Source organism: Typopeltis vanoorti, chromosome 9, assembly GCF_054136105.1.
Source record: "Typopeltis vanoorti isolate ZY-2024b chromosome 9, IOZ_Tvanoo_1.0, whole genome shotgun sequence".
NCBI lineage: Eukaryota > Metazoa > Arthropoda > Arachnida > Uropygi > Thelyphonidae > Typopeltis > Typopeltis vanoorti.
In genome coordinates, this window is record NC_143557.1 from 43,601,598 (window position 1) to 43,623,648 (window position 22,051).

Genomic DNA, 22,051 nt, shown 5'->3' on the forward strand with positions numbered 1-22,051 from the left:
CACACACACACACACACACATATATATATATATATATATAAATAAATAAAATTTTTAAAAAATAAATTTAAGAAATTTAAGCTTAGCTACTTAGGTGGCGCTTTGTGAATATAACAGTTATTGTTTAATTAGCCTTTGTACCTATACTGACAATGCCTGTGATACTCAGGCGAAAATTCTACGAATAAAGAATATTTTACATGAGTTAATTCCATTATTATAATAGTAAGTAATATGTCTACTCATGGTATTTCCTTACTGAAACTTAAACCTATTTATAAACAGATTCTCAGACACTATGGCAATTCCATTGGTCTTCTGTCAGGATCCTTCCACCACATGCTATATCTGAAGGATCCTGTAAGATCTGTGTATATTCCTGTGGTTGAAATTCCTGTAAAAATATTTCTATTTGTAGATTTTAACTCTGTGGAGTTCACAGTCCTTATCAAATGATACTTGTAGCAGTTTCCAGTGGTGTATTTTGCCATATTAATTTCCCCACACCATACAGCTTCTAGCCGTGGTTATTTGGAACAGAATGTGTTTCAAGAGGAACTACGTCCAGTTTAAAAAAAAAAAAAAAAAAACGTTTGAAAATTTGATTCCTCAACCACTTTTTTCCTCTTTCTATTTTTCATGGTATCCCCCCCCCCCTTCCCCATGACAAAAAACTAGCCCTCATTTTCCTAGGATCATTTTCTCTCTCTATTTGTCATTACATTCTCAATTTCTACCACATAATTTAATGTACATTATAACCACACTTTCATGTGTCCACTCGTTATTTTGTCTAGTTTCTGACACATATTCACTCTTTCACTGCACAAGTTTTTTTTTTTTTTCAAGAATTTAAATTCCAGAATCATTTAAGCGCAATCCATTTCACAAGTTCATATCCATTTGATCATCAAAGTCATCCTATACATCAACCTACTGCATACCATTTCTCCTATTTGCATTCACGGCGCTCCTGCTCATCTCATTGGAAGATTTCCCTGAATTACCCTTTTGTACTTCCTTTTTTTGCCTCACTCTCAAAACTTTCATATCATCTCTCTCTCTCTCTCATACACCCTCCATGTGGGGCACATGTTCATGGTGGAGGGACCTCCCAGTGATGGTACTGGCCCTTTTCATTCTGCCTCTTTTCCTTTACTTTTGTTCCCGTATTCTTTGCTCTACTTCTCCTGAGTCTTTTTTACTGTCCTTTTTCCAGACCACCATCACTGGGATTGAAAGCCCTGCCGCCGTGTTTGCTGTGCGGTGCGACCCATGGACATCTGGAAAGGGGGGGATCCTGGTAGTCTTGCACTACTTTGGCCCCTGCTTCGGCAAGATGGGCAGTCCTGGATGTCCCAGCTAGGATCAATTGGCTAGTGGGCTTGCCTGCAAGGGTCAATGGTGTTGCAGTAAGTCTCTCACCCCATGGTCTGGGGTTGGGATCCTAGGCTTGCTGTAGTGCTGGTATAGCGTCCAGGGTAGCTCTGGCATTCCACTCCTGAGCGCAGTCATTGCTTGCCAGGCAGTGGGCGTCCATGTGTGGCTCCATGGCAGGTGGGGAGCTCTGGTGCCAAACCAAAAGCTCTTTGAGCATGAATCCTTCCTCCTAAAATGTTTCAGGGGCCCTGACAACGTCCCAACCAAGTACTGATACCATAGATATGCATATGGAAACAGAAGTAAGAAACAAAAGGTATATGATATTAGTATAAATATACCAACATTTTTAATCATTCATGCTATAGGTGAAAAACCAATAGGGAAAATGTCATCCTTCTTTATTCAGAAGGGTTTAGAAGGACTGGCAGGACCTCTTAAAACTGTCAAAAAATTGCGTTCTGATGATATCCTAGTGGAAACAATGTGCAAACAACATTTCGAGAAACTACTGAGAGCAATGGCAATGGGTGGAATACAAATTGCAGTAACACCCTCAGAGAACACTCAATTCCAGTAGAGGAGTGATATCAGAATGTGATCTCCTTGATGTTCCTGATGAGGAGATATGTTCAGAGCTTAAAGATCAAGGAGTGACGGGTGTGAGGCACATCCTGATATGTAGGGATGGTCGCCTGGTTCCAACCAAGAACATCAACCTTACTTTTGATACACCTAAACCTCCAACATCTGTAAAAGCAGGGTATCTCAGCTGTTCTGTTAGAATGTACATCTCTAACCCACTGAGATGTTTTAAATGTCAGCGATATGGACATGCCCAAACTGTCTGTCTTGATTCTACTACCTGTGCCTGATGTGGTAGTAAAGAACATGATAGCAAATCTTGCTGTGCAAAAAAAGCTAAATGTGTCAACTGTCAAGGAGATCATCAAGCACACTCTTGTGCATTTCAGAAATGGAAAGATGAAAAAGAAATACAAAGAATGAAAACAGAGCAAAACATAACATACCAGGATGCAAAAAGAAAGCTAGCCACTATCACCCCTGTTCTGAGATCCTCTTATGCTGAGAAGGAAACAATTAAGAACGTGACAGTAGCAACTCAAACTTGTATGTCAGTTCCACCATCCGATAATTTCACCATACCTGCACCTTATGATCGTGAGTGCATCAATCACATGATTTGTGGCTTTACTCCAGAGACAGCTCCAGAAATGGTACCAGTCGATAAAAACCCACTTGTCAAAAAATTATGCACATATATCACTTAAAGATAAACCAACAGATACTCCAACAGAAAAAATGGATACATCGGTACCCACTGAAAGCAAATTAAACTTACCAACTGACCCTAGCACATCAGACACATTGAATACCCTAATGGAGGAAGAGATGGACTTTGGCCATCCATACTCCCCAAAACAATTGATAAATTCACAAAGGTAATATGACAAATGTAAGCCCTCAATCTCCCGAAAACCAGACAAGTCTATAAAATCAAAACAATAGAAATATTTTTACAATGGAACTGTCATGTATTTCGCCAGAATATCGAAGATATCAAGATTTTGTTGCAGAAACACAAACCTTTCTGTTTACAAGAAACGTACTTAAGACCCAATGAGGACCCTGCCTTTAGGAATTTTACTGTTGTACCCAAGGACAGAATTGCAGGTGGTCCTCCTCATGGAGGAATAGCCATCCTATTGGGCAGTCATATTACTTTCCATCATGTCCAACTTAAGACTGCTCTGGAATCAGTAGCGATTCACTTCTCCATGGGATTTCTTATTACAGTATGTTCAATATATTTACCACCAAGTGCTGAGTTAAATGAAATTGATCTTGATAACCTTATCTCACAACTGCCTGAACCCATACTTTTGATGGGTGACTTCAATGGTAACAATACTCTGTGGGGTAGTGCCAACACTAATAGATGAGGTCAAATCCTTGATAGCAATGACTTCTCCCTTTTAAATAATAAACTCAATACTTTCTTCCACATGCCTACCTGTTCATATTCTGCAATTGATCTTTCAATCTGCTCCCCTTCCATTCTTTCACTGTTCACGTAGACGTTGAAGAGAATGTATATGGAAGTCATCACTTTCCTGTTCTTTGCACAGTGTCTTTACAGGAACCATGTTCATCCACACAGATACCTATATGGAAAATGGACCAGGCTGACTGGAATACTTTTTCTCATCTTGCAAAATTTAATACGGATACCATCAATCAAACATCTATCAGTGAAGCATAAAAGTATATAACAGAGTGCATTGTGCAGGCAGCAACATCTTCCATCCCGAAAACATCACTTGGTTTCCACTCTATCCAAACCTTGGTGGAACACAGAATGTCAGACAGCCAAAAAAAGACCAGCACAGAACAATGGATGTATTTCGTAGATATCCCACCACATCAAACTTTATAGCTTTCAAATGTCCTCAAGCCAAAGCACGCTATGTGAGACGTCAGAGTCAAAAACAATCATGGATCCAATTTACTATGCCAATTAATCAAATGACCAGTTCAAAAATTGTATGGGATAAAATCCGGAAAATATAAGACAGATATAAAACACATTCTTTGTCTACCTTAGACCATAATGGATGTGTTATTGCAGATCCCAAAACCATTGCAGACACTTTGGGAGAAAATTTTGCCAGAATCTCAACAACAGCTTCATATCCCCCTGAATTTTTAATTCTGAAAGTGCAGCAAGAGAAACAAAGGCTAAATTTTTCTACCAATGTTCTTGAACCATACAATCAGCCATTTATTAAGTTAAGGAGGAACTAAAAAGAGCTCTCCTACTATCTCACCCTAGTGCAGTAGGACCTGATGACATCCATTATGAAATGATAAAACATCTATCATCATCTTCTATGAATCTCCTTCTCTTATTATATAATAGAATTCTTGCAGAAGAAGAGTTTTCCAAATTCTTGGCATAACTCAGTTGTCATTGCTATCCCAAAACTAGGAAAAGATCTAACACAAGCAAATAATTATTGACCCATTGCTGAGACCAGCTGTGTTTGTAAAATGCTAGAGAAAATGGTTAATGCCAGACTTCTCTGGTATTTAAAAAGCAATAGTCTTCTCTCCAATACACAATGTGGGTTCCGTAGACACCGTTCAACTTTAGACCATTTGGTTTGTTTAGAAACTTGTATAAAAGATGCATTTCTGAAGCAAGAACACCATGTTTTTTTTTTTTTTTTTTTTTTTTTTTTTTGACATGGAAAAAGCTTATAACACAGCCTGGAGATATGGCATACTGAAAGACCTCTATAACCTATGTCTCAAAGGACATCCTCCTGTATTTAATAAAAACTTTCTGTCCAGGCAAACTTTCCAAGTCAGAGTGGGAGGTATGCTATCTCGACCATGTCATCAAGAACATTGTCCCCCCCCCCCCAAGGCTCTGTCTTAAGTGTGACTCTTTTCGCTATTATATTAAAATGAACTCAAAAAAAAAGTAAAAACTGGTTGTTAGTTGACATCTAAACAACTTAGAAAAAGAATAAATACAGAAATGCTGTTGGAAATGTGGGAGAAAAGACCAAATAAATATAAATAAACTCTCAAGAAAACATTGTGTGATTCTGTCAGGAAGGTAAGGAGTAAAGTTGTTAACAAAAATAATGAAATCAGAACATGGTGGACTCAAAAAGTTGGAGGAGGTCCTGGAAATGAAGAAAATATATTGTAAGTTCATAACAAGTTAGTTAGCAGGTGCATAAAGAATATAGAGGAAAATGTAAGAAGCTGAGTGGTATGTAAAAGTAACTAAACAGGAGTCATGGAAAGATGTGAGAATAGGCTTAGGTGTTGGTGGTTTTCATAATAGTACTTAATGGTATAAACAACACCAGAAGACCAAAATTATTATTATTGTAAGAGCACCTGCATGAAGTCTGAAATCTCATTGTGGGTGAACCAAATCAACCACACAGTATCTGTCTTACTTTTCCTTGAACCCATTGACTGACAGACTTTGGGAACCCATTCCTTTCATTCACCACTTTTTAAAGCATAAAATTTATCTTCGCATCCTTGCTAATCACACTCAATGACAAGAGATGATCCCCTTGTTGTGTGCCCGTCAAACTAAGTACTGAGATATTTCCTCTGTATTAGTCCTATAAATCCTTTTTTTTTCAGTAATTGAAATGTTGCTGTTCTCTATTTTCTGTCTATCATCCATAAACCTTCAATATATCACTGTATGAGGCATTCAACACACCTCTCATCATCATCTTGGTAATTTGCCATTGGATGTTCTCTATCACATCCTCATCCCCAAGAACCTTGGATTATCAGATGCAAGCATTCTGGATGAGACTGTATTAGAGCTTTACAAAAGAGGAATGTTAACTTCCTTATTTCTGCTTATGTTATTCTTCAGTAATGAAGTAATTCCTTGGCTACCTTACCAGTATGCCCTCTGAACTTCAGCTCTATCATATTCCTGTATCCCTGAATTCCCTAGCCTCATCCTTGGACTGTAGTCCCAGTCCCATCATTGTAGTACACAGCTTGTAATGTTTTCATCAAAAATGCATAACTTTATAGTTTTCAGTTTCCTGTAGTATATTTCCATCATTATGGTACACAGGTTGTAATCTTTTTCATCCCCAAATGCGTAACTTTACACTTTTCCACATTAAACTGGTATCCATTATATTTTGCCCATACTGTCAACTTGTTTAAAGTATCCTGGAAGCACCCTATTGCCTTGAATTGTTACACTATCCAATTTTGCATCAGTAGCAAACAGCCGAATAGTTCCGTCAAATCATTTTTGTATCATATATGTATAAATTAAACAGTAGTGGTCAAGCACAATGCTAGTCACGTGCTTTCTCCTGGATTCCGCTCTTCCATATACTATTCTTTGGTATCTCATAAGCTGCCCTTTGTGTCAAAATTACCTGTTTCTTTTCCATCCCATCCCATTTCTTTCTCTTTTTTTTTTTTTGTTTAGTCTCCTGTCAAATATCTTTGAAAATCCAGCAGTATCATCATGTAGCCATTACCTTTGTCAATCTCACTTGTCATTGTATTATAAAAAGAGTAAGCAAATTACTAAGGTATCACTTAAATTTCACACAGCCTATAGTTTAGTCTGTAATTTGCTACTGCAATCTTGGATCCTCCTTTATGCATTAAAATAATTTTCACCTTCTTCCCCTTTCTTGGCACTCCCTTGCTTCTGACTAGGCTGTTTGACTTAAGTTTACAGCATAATTAGAGGTGGTGCCAATTGCTTGGCACACTTTCATAATACATGACCTGATATTCTATAAATGTTTAAAATTTTATAGTGGCTACAACTTCCTAGGCTGTTGCTTCTGGCTATTCCAGAATGAGAATAATCACATGTTCAGTTTCTAGTCAGCCGTAGAATTCATGGCTTATGTTACAACTGTGAGCTGGAAACAAATTTTCTGTTACTCTTCACATTGAGCCTTGTAGTGCGCTTAGTAATTACTCCATCCTTCAAGGATATCTTTTTCGACAGTTTTCATGTCACCTTTATCATCTCTAATTCCTTTTACAACACTGTCCTCCATTTCTGAACTTCTTCAACAACCTCCAAAATATCTTGCCACCTTCTTGATATTTATTTTCTATGTTCTTACCAAAGTCTTCCAATGACTTGTTTAGCTAATTTTACACAGTGTTTAGCTTTTTTCATTTTTTCTCTGTATTCTTTAAGAGCACATGCTGACTTTTGATTTGCCAGGAACTTTTGATATGCTTTCTTCTTTTCCTTCACTGCCTGATTTTTCTATCCTTGCAGACAATTCCAACACATGACCCTCTGGCTGAATCAATTAGGTTTTTTTCCAAGGTTTGCCACTGAATCTCCAAAGTTTGGTTCCTGTTCTCAAATTCTTTAATTTTTCTTCAATAATCTTTGTGTATTTTAATCTACAGTTCACATCTGAGAGCTGCTCAACTTTTATTCGCTTTAAAACTTTCTTACAGGATGCAACAAATAATATACAATTCTAAAAGCAAAAATTAAAATAGACAGAGCAATAAGACAGGGAGATACAATGTCACAAATACTATTCACTGCTTGCCTACAAAAAATATTTAAAAATCTAAATTGGGGGGAAAAAAGTTATATCAGAATAAATGGTTAATATCTAAGTAATTCAAGATTTGCAGATGATATAGTACTATTTTCTAAAACACCAATAGAGCTAAGAGAAATTATTAAGAATTAAGTACAGTATGCAACAAGTCTGGTCTTAATATAAATATTGAAAAAACTAAAATAATGCATAACAAAAATATAAACTACAACTTAAGATAGAAACAAATGACAGAGAAATAGAAATTGGAACTAAATTCTAATATCTAGGTCAAATAATTAACATAGATGGAAATTGGGAACATTAGATAAAACAAAGAATAAACCAAGGATGGAGGCAATTTGGAAAATACAATAAAATTAAAAAAAAAGCATACATATCTGTCTAAAAAGAAAAGCATATGAACAATGCATCATACCAGCTATGGCATATGGAGCCGAAACTTGGAGCATCACAAAAAGACTGGAAAAAAAATTAGCAGCTGCCAGAGGAACAAGGAAAGATCAATGTTACATATAAATAGAATAGATAAGAACATAGTAAAGAATATCAAATGGCAAGTATGAGAAGGTTCAAGAAGAGCTGGCAGACCATCAACACAGTGGAAAGATGAACTATATCATTCAAATCGAAATGGCTGGAGCTTCTGGGCCAGAGACAGAGAAATGTGGAAAAATATGAAGGAGATTATCGTCCAACAGTGGACGGATTGATTATGTTGATTTGATTTAATCACCTGAGAGACTAGATTCTGCATTTTTTGGTGAGGCTCACATTCACTCATCACATGGGTGCTCTCTCTCACAAACATCCACCCCAATAGCTTTAGCTTTGTGTTTTCAAAATGTACTTGAGATACCTAACTCTGTATCCATTTAAGTGGGGGTTCATAACCATAAGTCTTTCCGTCCAATCCAAATTCAGTCCATAGGTCTACAAACTCCACACCATTTCATCTGTTCAACCTACCTATGCATTGATTCGTTTGGGGGGAGAGGGGATTTTAATTTTACTGACTTGATCACCACTTCCTGTGAACCTATAACATTAAAACACTATTGTCACTATACATGTACTGTACATAAAATAAATTGCAGTTTTTGTGTAATAAATCTATATATAATTTTTTAATGCATTATATATACATTTATTTTGTCTTTTTACAGTTTACATCAGTCATTCTACGAGAAAATTTAAAGCTTGATCCTCCAGACTACTGTGTGTCCACACTTAACAATGCTTTAATGTGGAATAATGTATGGATTCATACAGCAACTAAAGAACAAAGCATTAAACCTTATACAGGTAATTTATTTATTATTTTTTTTAAATACTTCTTTGAATTTATTTAGTAAAATTATAGCAAAGATGTTTGTGTATAGGTCTTCATGACTAGGCTATTTTTATATATAACTGTTGACTTCACTTCTAGTTGTCTCACTCTCTTAGAATGCACAGGATATCTTCTTTTGGGTGTGTTTATTATCATGTATTGTAGGACTGGACACTGGTTTTGATTTGACCTTTATTGAGGTCTCCTCAATGGGAGGTAGACCATAATTTTTTTTTTTTTTTTAATGTTGAGCCCATATACGGGAGGTTGGCTGGTCAACCTATAGTACGTTAGTACCATATATGGGTGGTGGGTTGGGAAAGGATAAACTTGTTTACATTTGATTTAAATGCCTGTATGTCCTTGGGAAATATGTCGGGGGGAAGATGGTTCCACAGTACTGCAGTAGCAGGGATGAATGAGGAGGAAAAGAAACTTGTTCTGTGGGTTTCAAGGTGTACTGTTTCACTATGTTGGGTGGCATCTGTATGTGTTCAATGGGCTTAGTACACAGTGGGGGAATTATTGATGCTATTTCAGATGAACATTTCCCATGGAAATATTTATAGAATATACAGATTGCGAAGACCAAGTGTCTCTATGAAAGTGAGGGGAGTGAGTTGGTGAGAGATGGGTCATTTATTAGTCTGATTGCTCTCCTCTGTATTTAGTCAAGCATTTTGAGGGATCTTTTAGGAGCCCCACTCCAGATGTGAGAGTATTCGATAGCTGGGCGATTTGTGATTTGTATAATGTTAAGAGCTGTTTGGTGGTGAAGTAGCTTCTTGAGCGAAAGAGAAAACCCAGTTTTTTGGAAGCTGAGGATGCAATGGTTGTGATGTGTTTATCCAAGGAGAGGCTTGATGTCAGGGTAATTCCGAGAAGAGAAATTTCATCTTGTCTGGGAATTTGAATGTTATCAAAAACACTGCTGTGTAAAAAATGGTTCTTTTTTGTGAGAAATAAGACAGAACTGGGTTTCACTAGTGTTGAAGTTGACGAGGTTATCTGAGCCCCATTGGCGGATGGCTTGGAGGTCTGGTTGATGTTCTATGGGTTGAAGTGAGTTGTGTAGAGTAGGGTTTGTCAAATGAAAGGGAGGAATGTAATGTGCTATCATCTGCAAAACTGTGTATTGGGTTAGAGGTCAACTGAAGTAGGTCATTGATATATATAGAAGGAAGAGGGTCGGTGAGAGAGAACTGAATCTTGTGGGACTCCAGCATTAGTTGGATGGTGAGCGGATAGGGAGCTGTCTACCATCGCACATAGTGTGTGTGTCTAGATAAGAAGCTGGCAATCCATCTGCAGAAGTCCTCAGGCAGTCCCCTCCATGTGGGGCACCTGTTCGTGATGGAGGGGACCTCCCAGTGATGGTACTGACCCTTTTCATTCTTCCTCTTTTTCTTTGCTTTTCTTCCCGTATTCTTTGCTCTACTTTTCCTGAGTCTTTTTCACTATCCTTTTTCCAGACCACCATCAATGGGATCCAAAGCCCTGCCGCCATGTTTGCTGTGCAGTGCGACCTATGGACATCCGGAAAGGGGGCTCCTGGTAGTCTTGCACTACTTTGACCCCTGCTTCGGCAAGACGGGTGGTCCTGGATGGCCCAGCCAGGATCAATCGGCTGGTGGGCTTGCCTACAAGGGTCAATGGTGTTGCAGTAAATCTCTCACCCAGTGGTCTGGGGTTGGGATCCTAGACCTGCTGCAGTGCCGGTATAGCGTCCAGGGTAGCCCTGGCATTCCACTCCTGACGCAGTCTTTGCTTGCCAGGTAGTGGGCATCTATGTGTGGCTCCGTGGTGGGTGGGGAGCTCTAGCGCCAAATTAAAAATTCCTTAAATATGAATTCTTCATCTTCAAATGTTTCAGGGATCCTAACAAAGTTCCAACCAAGTACTGATAATATAGACACAGCATATGGAAACAGAAGTAAGAAACAAAAGATGTTGGATACTAATATAAATGTGCCAACCTTTTTAATCATTCATGCAACAGGTGAAAAACCAGTTGGGAAAACGTTACTCTTCTTTATCCAAAAAGGTTTAGAAGGACTGGCAGGACCTCTTAAAACTGTCAAAAAATTGCGTTCTGATGATATCCTAATGGAAACAATGTGCAAACAACAATCCGAGAAAACTACTGAGAGCAATGGCAATGGGTGGAATACAAATTGCAGTAACACCTCACAGAACACTCAATTCCAGTAGAGGAGTGAGATCAGAATGGGATCTCCTTGATGTTCCTGATGAGGAGATTTGTTCAGAGCTTAAAGATCAAGGAGTGACGGGTGTGAGGCCCATCCTGATACGCAGGGATTGGTTGCCTGATCTCAACCAAGAACATCATCCTTAATTTTGATACACCTAGGCCTCCGACATCTCTAAAAGCAGGATATCTCAGCTGTCCTGTTAGAATGTACATCCCTAACCTGCTGAGATGCTTTAAATGTCAAAGATATGGACATGCCCAAACTGCCTGTCGTGGTTCTACTACCTGTGCCTGATGTGGTAGTAAAGAACAGGATAATAAATCTTGCTGTGCAAAAAAAGCTAAATGTGTCAACTGTCAGGGAGATTATCCAGCATAATCTCATGCATGTCAGAAATGGAAAGATGAAAAAGAGATAAAAAAAATTAAAACAGAACAAAACATCAAGATGCAAAAAGAAAGCTGGCCACCATTACACCTGTTCTATGATCCTCTTATGCTGAAAAAGTGACAATTAAAAAAGTGCCAACAGCAACTCAAACATGTATATCTATTCCACCATTTGATAATTTCACCATACCTGAACTTTACGATCGCAAGTGCTTCTCTGTTGAGCGCATTAATCACAAGACCTATGGCCTTACTCCAGAGACAATTTCAAAAATGGTCCCATTCAATGAAAACTCACCTGTCAAAAAAATGATGGTGGAGACTTCACTCAAAGATAAACCACCAGACACTCACACAGAAAAAATGGATACCTCGATACCCACTGAAAGCAAACTAAACATACCAACTGACCCGAACACATTTGATGTTTTGAACACTCTATCAGAGGAAGAGATGGACACTGGCCATCCATACTACCCTAAAACAGTGGATAAATATAAATCTGACAAAGGTAAGCCCTCAACCTGTCGAAAACCAGAGAAGTCAATAAAATCAAGACAATAGGAAAATTTTGACAATCTTATCAAAGTTAAATGATAATCAAAGTTGCTGAGTTAAATGAAATTGATCTTGATAACCTTATCTTGCAACTGCCTAAACCCATATTTTTGATGGGTGACTTTAACAGTCACAATACTCTATAGGGTAGTGCCAACACTAATAGACAAGGGCAAATCATTGAAAAAATTCTTGATAATAATAACCTTTCCCTTCTAAATAATAAACTCAATACTTTCTTCCATATGCCTACCCACTCATATTCTGCAATTGATCTTACAATCTGTTCCCCTTCCATTCTTCCACTGCTCATGTGGGACGTTGAAGAGAACATATATGGATGTGATCACTTTCCTGTTCTTTGTACAATGTCTTCACAGGAACCATGTTCACCCACACGGATATCTATATGGAAAATGGACCAGGCTGACTGGAACACTTTCTCTCATCTTGCAAAATTTAATGCTGATGCTATCAGTCAAACACCTATCAATGAAGCTGTAAAATATATAACAGAATGCATTGTACAGGCAGCAACAACCTCCATCCTAAAAACATCATCTCAATTTCCAGTCTGTCCAAAGCCTTGGTGGAACCCAGAATGTCAGGCAGCCAAAAAAGATCAACACAGAGCATGGAGCATATTTCGTAGATACCTGACCACATCAAATTTAATAACTTTCAAGCGTGCTCGAGCCAAAGCACATTATGTAAGATGTCAGAATAAAAAACAATCATGAATTCAATTTACTACAGCAATTAAAGAAACTGTGCAAGCACATTAGTATAAATGTTGATAACATTAGCTACACTAAACATAACAGCATTCCTCCATGGCAGGTTTGCACACCATCCTGCAACCTCTCACTTTGTCAGCTACAGTAATCTTGTACCCCATCATCCATTTACCTGCAATTGTTTAATGCACATAGAGCAGCACATGCTGATTTCTTACCCATCTATACTGATGGTTCAAGAACTAACACCTCTGTTGGCTGTGCTACTGTTTCCTGACATCATTATCTCAAATCAGATCCCACCAGACTGCGGTAATTATACAGCAGTTACATGCCATTCAGCTTGCACTTGTGCATATAAAAGTAAACTGCTACCAAAAGTGTATAATTTATACAGACGCATTGAGCTCTGTAAAGAGCTCAATGCGTATGCTTAATGTATATTCCTATGTATAATCTGCATCCAGTACTTTATGAGGTGCTACACCTGCTTCTCAAAATCAAAATCCTTAATTTCGATGTTCAGTTCTGATGGATTCCTAGCCACATTGGAATCAAAGGAAATGAGGCTACAGATGCAGCTGCTAAATCAGCTTATACCTTCTCCATATACTGTTTGAGAGTTCCATATACAGACTACAGACAACTTATAAGATCAAAGCTAATTGCTCAGTGGGAGTTAACATTTCAAGAAGCATCAAAAAACAAATTATATCACATTAAACACTGGCATTCTAGTCAACGTACAAAGAGAAGGGAGGAGGTTGTCCTTGCAAGGCTCCGCATAGGTCACAGTCACCTTACGCATTCTCATTTACTGAGAGCTGATGACCCTCCCATATGTGAAAAATGCAACACACAACTCACTATTCATCATATTCTGGTAGATTGTTAAAAATTTACACGAGAGAGGAATGAAATTTTCACCTATCTAACCAAGCCATATACACTCAGGGAAATGCTAGCAGACTTGGGCAAAATTGCATGATGTTTTTAATTTTTTGGAAAGAATTAATTTGTACAAACACATTTGACCATAAATTTGTTTATATATAAATACTTTTTTGCTTAACTTAACTTTTATACATACATATTATTCATTCGGTTAAATCTGACCAATTATGTATTACCATAGGCCTTGATCTTGTATATTTGTATCACCCTGCTGTAATTTTCTTAATATGTAAGTACCATAATGTTAAACTTAATTTTATGCATCAGTGCTATATAATAATTCCTTTCTGACTCTTTAAATATTAGTATAATAATGTTTATTGTAATCTTACTAGATTTAGACACTGCTTTCCTTGACTTGTTTTGTATATACATATGTTAACCTACAGTTATCTATTTATGTACTGCTGAAATCTTTGCAGTAATTTTGTTTATATGTAGATACTGCATCATTTAACATACATTTTGTGTATGTATCTTATTTACTACTTTATTTTTCGAATAATCATGTAGTGCTGTAGGACACCTTAACTATTTGTGTATTTTCTAGTAATTCTGTTTATATGTATTGCTAAATTCTGTTTATACTGCATTGCTAAATTTAATTTTCATCCATGCATATTATATAATAATATCTTTTTGCCTATTTTTGTACTGCTATAAAGTAATCTATTATAATTTTACATATATGTAGATACTGCATTCTTTGGCTTAGTGTTTCATATATTATGAATTAACTTATATTGTTAACAATTTTTGCACTACTGTAATAACCTCTGACCTTGTGTGTTGCTGTGCCCTCTGCAGCAGTTCTGTTTACCTAGAGATGCTGCTTTGTGAAACTAGATTCTTGTAGAGATATATTGTTTACAATTTTCTGTAAATGCTAATGTTGTAAACTTTAGTGTGGCACAGTATGAACTTTGTAGTTTTTGTGCCAAATAAACTATAAACCAACCAACCAACCAACCTGAGGCAGTCCAAATGATCGGAGTTTGCTTAGTAAGTCTTTGTGCCAGACTTGGTCAAAGGCTTTAGAGATATCAAATGCAACTACTTGGGATTCACCGAATTTCTCCATGGCGTTTGTCCAGTGATGGTGATATATGCGAGTAGATCTCCTGTTGAACGGCTTTGATGGAATCTGTACTGGTGGTCGCTTAATAGCCAAGTACCTTCAAGGTAGATTAGGAGTTGAGAGTAGATGGTTTTCTCCATTACTTCAGATAGGAGTGAAATGAGTGAGATAGGGTGGTAGTTAAATAGATAGCAGTGATTTGTCACCCTTTTTAGGGATGGGTTGAATATAGGCCAGTTTCCAGGTTTTAGGATATACTAGTGGATTAAGAGAGTGTGTGCAGTTGTTATATTCTCACGATTTCTCAACTATTTGTCTTAAAGTGAAAATCTGACCATCACAACCGCTTTGACCTGAACCCAGCTTCTTCTCCACAATAATTTTGCTAAGCAATTTCTTACGAATACTTGCATAAATCTTACCAGGAATGATCAGTAGAGAATTACTCTGTAATTCTCACATTCAGCTTTATTTTATGGGGGTGCTTAAGGGTCAAAGCTGTATAACTGAGAGGAGACCTCCACATAGCCTTTAAAGGAATGCGGAGAACCGACCAGGGCTTCTGACCTAATGTCCAATCCTCACCTTCTCGTGGTGCACCCTGTTGGGTATCTACTTGGATACTGAACGAACGAGTATGGGCTGACAACTTGGGATTTAACCAACCAAATTGTAATTCTTATTGGCTTAAATCAAATTAAAAAACGATGGTACAACATGATAAAATTTCTTGCTGGCTGGAGCGTCGCCTGGTTAAAAAAGACCCCCGTTGTTTTTGCCAGAGAACCAGGGCAAACAGCGAAAAGTCAGCTACTGGAACGAATCTGAAAACAAACCCCAACTCAACTTCACCAGAGTTAAAGATCGGTACTATCAACATAAGAAGCCTGAATGGCAAAGAAATGAAGCTAGTTGAGTAATTAGATAAGTACCAGATCGACATAATAGGGGTGACTGAAACAAAAAAGACAAAAACTGGTGAGATCTTTCTGAGCAATAAATACAAAATGTTATATTCAGGAAATGACAATCAAGGAAAAGAAGGAGTAGCCATAGTATTCAACACAAAATACAAGGCTAATCTTCTTGAATGGCAGTCAGTCTCAAGTAGAGTAATGTGGGCAAATATGAGAATGGGGAACTGGACAATGAGACTTATTTGTGCCTATGGTCCCACAGAAGGTTCTACTAAGGTAGAAGTGGAGGAATTTTTTGACGCTTTAGAAAAAACAACTGACACAATGAAAAAGGAAAATTGGTCCTTGTTGGGGATCTAAATAGCAGAGTAGGAAATGATTGTGAGATATACAAATTTTGGGGAAAATTTTGGGAAAATTTGGAGAAAAGAGCAAAGCTAATAATAATGGCAAATATCTGTTGGATTTCTGCTCAAGACATGGACTGGTTATTACTAACACTATGTTCCAACATAAAAATGTGCACAAATTCACATGAAGAAAAGAGGCAAGGAATAAGAAAAGTCTCATTGACTATGTTATTGTTCATAGTGATGTTTTCTCCCTGGTGCAGGACACCAGAGTGTACAGAGGATTTGAAATTGGAAGTGATCACTATTTAGTCTTGAGCAGGATAAAATTGAATTTCATATTGAAAAGAATATGTCAATAATCAATCAATGAAAGTTTTAAAGCAAATAAAAGTTGAGCAGCTCTCAGATGTGAACTGTAGACTAAAATACACAAAAAGATTATTGAAGAAAAAATGAAAGAGTTTGAGAACAGGAATCAAACCTTGGAGATTCAGTGGTGATCTTTGAAGAAAACATTGATTGATTCTGCCAGAGAGGCATGTGGTGAGGTTTTCTGCAAGGATAAAAAAATCAGACCTCCCTGGTGGACACAGGAAGTTAAAGAGGCAGTGAAGGAAAAGAAGAAAGCATATCAAAAGTTCCTGGCAAATAAGTCAGCTTGTGCCCTTAGAGAATACAGAGACAAATCCAAGAATGCTAAACACTGTAAAACTAGCTAAACAAAAGTCATGGGAGGACTTTGGCAAGAATATAGAAAATAAATATCAAGAAGGTGGAAAAATATTTTGGAGTTTGTTGAAGAAGCTTAGAAATGGAGGAAAGAATACTGTAAAAGGAGTTAGAGATGATAAAGGTGACAAGAAAACGGGAGGAAAGGATATCCTTGAAGTATGGAGTAATTACTTTGAAAAACTGCTAAATGAAACAAGCAGTGATGACAGCACAGTGGTAAAAAAACACTCAACAGGCATGCAGTCAGGAATACATATCCATACTTGAAGTAGAAAAAGCCATCAAAGGCTTGAAATGTGGAAAGGCTGCAGGAGTAGATGATATTCGACCAGAAATTCTGAAGTATGGTGGTATAAGAGTCTTACAGTGGCTGCACTGCATAGTTCAGAAAGCCTGGACAGAGGGACGAATTCCCGATGAATTCCCGAGTAGAGCTCTCATAGTACCCATATATAAAAAGGAAATAAAACTGAATGTGAGAATTACAGAGGTATTTCCCTACTGAGTGTTCCTGGCAAGATCTATGCAAGTATACTTGAGAAACGGTTGAGAAGAATTGTGGAAGAAAAGCTTGGTGAAGAACAAGCTGGATTCAGGCCAAATAGAGGCTGTCAGGATCGGATCTTCACTTTACGACAAATAGTCGAGAAAGCATGGGAATATAACAGAGACCTGTATTTAAGTTTTGTCGATTTTGAAAAGGCATATGACAAGGTGCCAAGAGAGAAGCTATTCAATATGCTACAGTTATATGGTGTTAATGGGGCATTATATCAAGCAATACTTAGTCTTTATTTGAGTTGTAAGTCAGCAGTTAGAATTGAAGGAAGTACAGGAAGATGGTTTAATGTTAAATCTGGTGTGAGACAGGGATGTACATTAACCCCTTTGTTATTCATTATCTATACGGATCACATTATGAAGGAAAGTGGTATTAAACATGATATCAAAATTGGAGATGTTAATGTCAGCTCTTTGCTTTATGCGGATGATGTTATACTTCTAGATAAATCCGCTGCAAGATTCTCTGACTAAATTGAATAGCTGTTGTAATAGATATGGTATGAAGGTCAGCAATAAAAAGACAAAGACAATGAAAATAGGCAGAATCATTGAAAATGTCAACTGTGTTGTGAATAGAGAACATGTGGAACAAGTGAAACATTTAAGCTACTTAGGCAAGATTTTTACTGAAGATGGTAAATTAAATATAGAAATAGACAACAGAATCAGCAAAGCTGGTATTGTAGGAGGTCAATTGAATAAATTCATATGGAATAAGAGAGAAATTAGTCGGAAAACTAAATCAGCTGTATACAGGACAGTGCTCAAACCAGTTTTAACTTATGGATCTGAGAGCTGGGTCAGAAGTAAAACACTTGACCAAAGACTAGAGACGGCAGATATCAGAGTTCTGAGAAAAATTATAGGCATGAACAGATGGCATCAATGGCAATATCATATTAAAAATGAGGATATTAGGAAAGAACTTGACATTATCAACATCCAGGACTGTGTTAGCAGAGCTAATCTCAGGTGGTATATCGTCACTTAAACAGAATCGGCGAAGAAAGATAAGCAAAACAAGTGTTCTCTGCCAGGTTGGCAGCAAAATGACCCAAGAATACGGTACAAAGTGCCTTAGACGATAGAAATATAAGATCTGATAATGTTGGAGTCTTGACAAGTAACAGACTGATTTGGAGGAAAATTGTAGATAGAAAGTTAGTAATGATGTAATTTTTTTCATGTAGTACTATCATATCCTGTACACCTCTTGAGGGTACATAGCAGGAATTTGATGATGATGATGAGCTTGTCTATAAATGGGTTGCTATGAGCACTCTACTCTAATCATTTGGAATTTGATCCTCTGACCAGGCTTTCTGAATTATGCAGTGTAGCATAATATGTTTAATATTATTTGCTTTTACTTTTTTTGTATTGTATAATTATTACTTGTCATTATTATTTATTTAATTCACTTATCATCAAACTGTCAAACTGCGCCTTTATATTATTTTTCCTATCAGTCGTATTTACCGAGTTTGTACTCGTTGCTTGAGCTAGTTCAATCTCTCTTAATTCTCTCTGGCTACAATTTAACCCTCCCCCCTTTTCAAGGTCATAAGTATGCTATTTTTCACGTGTACGTAGTCAAGATTCAGGAAGAGCTTTGGACTGGAGCCAATTCCTTTGTCTGTCTTGCTGACTCTCTCTTGCACTGCTCTTTATAAATTTATTTATTTTTCAACTGCACCATTAAAAATTGCGTCGAGGAATGGTATGTCTTTCCCATACATGCAAGAGAAATATCCAGCTCAACATGGAAGTGCTTCTAACGTTCAATGTTTAAAACTAAAATTGATCAGTCATGTCTATTCTATCTATAGGACACACAGGTTCTATGTATTATGAGACACTGCATTGGCAAGTTAGAATCAGGCAAGCTATTAACAAACAAACTGTTTATTCATTCTAAATCAAATTAATTACAAAGATTAAATCTACACATCAAAATATCTGTCTCTGATTTACTCAGCTAAATGACAATGGAAACAAAGTAAAACACGAGTATGGTTCTCTGCTCGATTAGATTAGCATTTCTGGATTAAGTCTTTTGATATAAAACAATATACATGCTCATAACAATCAGACACATGGATAGACATATACACTTTAACGTAACTTAACTCAGGCTAAAAGAGAACTAGGCATAACTAAACCTTACAATCAATTTCCCATTTATCACATAACATTAGCAAATTTCTCCAAACTCTGTAAACAATTAGTTCACTGTTAATTAGAAATACGGCTTTCCGACTTCACGAATGTTCTTTACGCTAACTATGGGATCGGCATTCTTAGCCTTAATTTTCACATTCTAGGAAAGTTCTGGAAAATTCCTACTTGCAACGAGTTATGAACTATAAGGAGCTCACGCGAGCCCTTTGTTAAATTTTTCTCAAATTTTCTCAAAGTGTTTGCAAATTTGCATTCATTTGCAAACAATTCATATTTGCAAATGAATTGTTTCATTTGCAAATAATTGTTTGCAAATGAAACAATTATTTGCAATTATTGTTTCAACTCCTCTATAACGAATGCGCCCAAGTTTGAAAATAAAATAAGCGCATGCACTGTCTTCATCCTTCTGCCTTCTGGTAGCCAATCATATGTAAAAACCAGTAGCCAATCAAATGTTTTATAAAAGATTTCATTCTTATCATATTTTGATAGTTAAAAAATGTTTTTCTTATGTAAGCTAAATTAACACAGTTGATTGTGTGCAAATATTTCATGTTTAGATCATGAAATTGTTTAAAAATAATAGCCTTTAGATATTGATTGTCCTCTCATACTTTTTGATTGGAATTTGTGCACAAACTGTATTAATAAAAGTTTTTGTGTGAAATACGTTTTTTTTTTTTTCTTCTCTCGACGATGCTGACCCTTTGTTAAAATTTCCATAGCTCACCACTGCTTTCAACCTCGTCAGCTAGTTCAGCATACTAGATCCTAGAGATCACGACCACATTCCATTCCTTCTGGTAAAAATCACATTTTGGATTCGGGACATGACTTCCCCATCTGTGGAATGGCTGGACACAGGAACCTCTTCAAAGCGAAACCGGAAGCGAGAGCCAGACATTGGCCCTTTGATTTCTCCCTTTTATCCTTCTCTCCAGACCTTGGAACAGCCTCAGATTAAACCATCCGGATGTTCTTAGAGGGGGTTTTCTCCACCACTCTGCTGTTGCTGAGTTCTGGTGGGAAAACTGGTAGCCGTTGATCTTCGTGATTTTCTCTAGCGTCAGGTGTATATGTCTAATCCTGTCTGAGCTATTTCCTTGTACAATTTCAGTGGTTCTTAAATATTTTAACAATTCAATATAGCAAAAAAAAATTGAGGTAAATGTTAATTCAATTACAAGAATTTTGTATAATTTGTTGTTTCCAAGTAAAATAGGTATAGAAAAATTTTGTTCTAATATTTCTTCATACAAGATTTTATATAGGCTTACTCTCTCTAAAAAAAAATTTTTTTTTTTTCAAGAAAATATTTTTTTACCTGTTGCTTACATATTTTCTGGAGAAGATCTGACTACAATCTCACTCTTTTAGTTTTTTTCTTGGCCTCAAATTGTATCGTGATTGAACATAGTTTCTGTTTTCACCATCAACCTCATTTCCTTTCTCCCTTTGTACTTCGGGGGGGGGGTTCTGTTTCTGACATCCTGGATATTTTGATCCTCGAACCTATGGTACTTTGCACTTGCATCCTCTACGGGTATGTTATTCCCTCCCTCCAGGTTGTTGGCGTATTTTCCGTTATATTTCTTTCTTTGGTGTTCATTACCTCTCACACCATTAATTTTCTGCCTGATGGTTCTCATGTTCTGGTTCCCAGAGCAGTTGGCTCGGAGCGAATGCCTCCTTACCCCTACGTTCTTTCCAAAGAGTCTCCCAGACATACCAATCTGTCAGATCTACCCTTATACAGCCTTATTCTATTTGAGTTTACTATTATTAACTTCCTTTGTTCCCCTTTTTTTCCCGAATCTTAAAATTCACCTGGGATACATTTTCCAGAATCTCATATGGCCTTAAAGCACTCCTATCCAACTTCCCCCATTTTTTTGTTGTCTTTTGTTCAAGGACTAGATTCCCCAGGCTTAAGTCTTTGTGTTTTCTTAGTTTATTAGCATATGCTCTCGTTCGTTGAGAGCCTTTTCTACTTGATTATGCAATCATCTCATGAGCCACCTTATTTCCCTCAATCAGGTTGTTTAAATATTCATCGATATCTGTGAATCCTGTTTTGACATAAGAGCTTTTAAATTCACTGGGGAACATGGGCTCAAATCCATACGACAGCAGGTGCCTCTCTGATTGCAGACTGAAGAGCCATTCTACAAGCAAATAGGTTGCGAGTTAAATATGCGTCCCAATTCGAGATCTAGCTGTCTGCTAATTTTGCGAGAGTATGCTTTAGTGTCCTATTCAGCCTCTCACACATCCCGTTTCCCTGGGGGTGATAGGGTGTGGTGAATAATTTTATTTTTAACAGTTTACATAGCTGCAGCATAATTTTAGCCATAAAGTTTGTACCTTGATCTGATAATAGTGTCTGGGGTGTTCTGTACCAGGATATTACCAACTTAAAAAACTTGTTAGCTACTGTCTTAGCGGTCTGAATCCTTCATTGCTGTAGCCTCAGGAAACTTAGAAAACATATCTATGATAACAAGTATGTATTTGTTTCCTTT

The 22,051-nt window shown here is 37.1% G+C and overlaps 1 protein-coding gene across 1 annotated transcript in view; it reads left to right on the plus strand.

Annotated features, from left to right (window-relative positions):
* Positions 1-22,051, plus strand: part of nonC (serine/threonine-protein kinase Smg1) — a 1,124,353-nt gene that overhangs the window by 380,554 nt on the left and 721,748 nt on the right. The window contains exon 26 of the mRNA XM_090398044.1: positions 8,684-8,822. Coding sequence (XP_090254170.1) covers positions 8,684-8,822 — 139 coding nt within the window. The remainder of the gene's footprint in view (positions 1-8,683; positions 8,823-22,051) is intronic.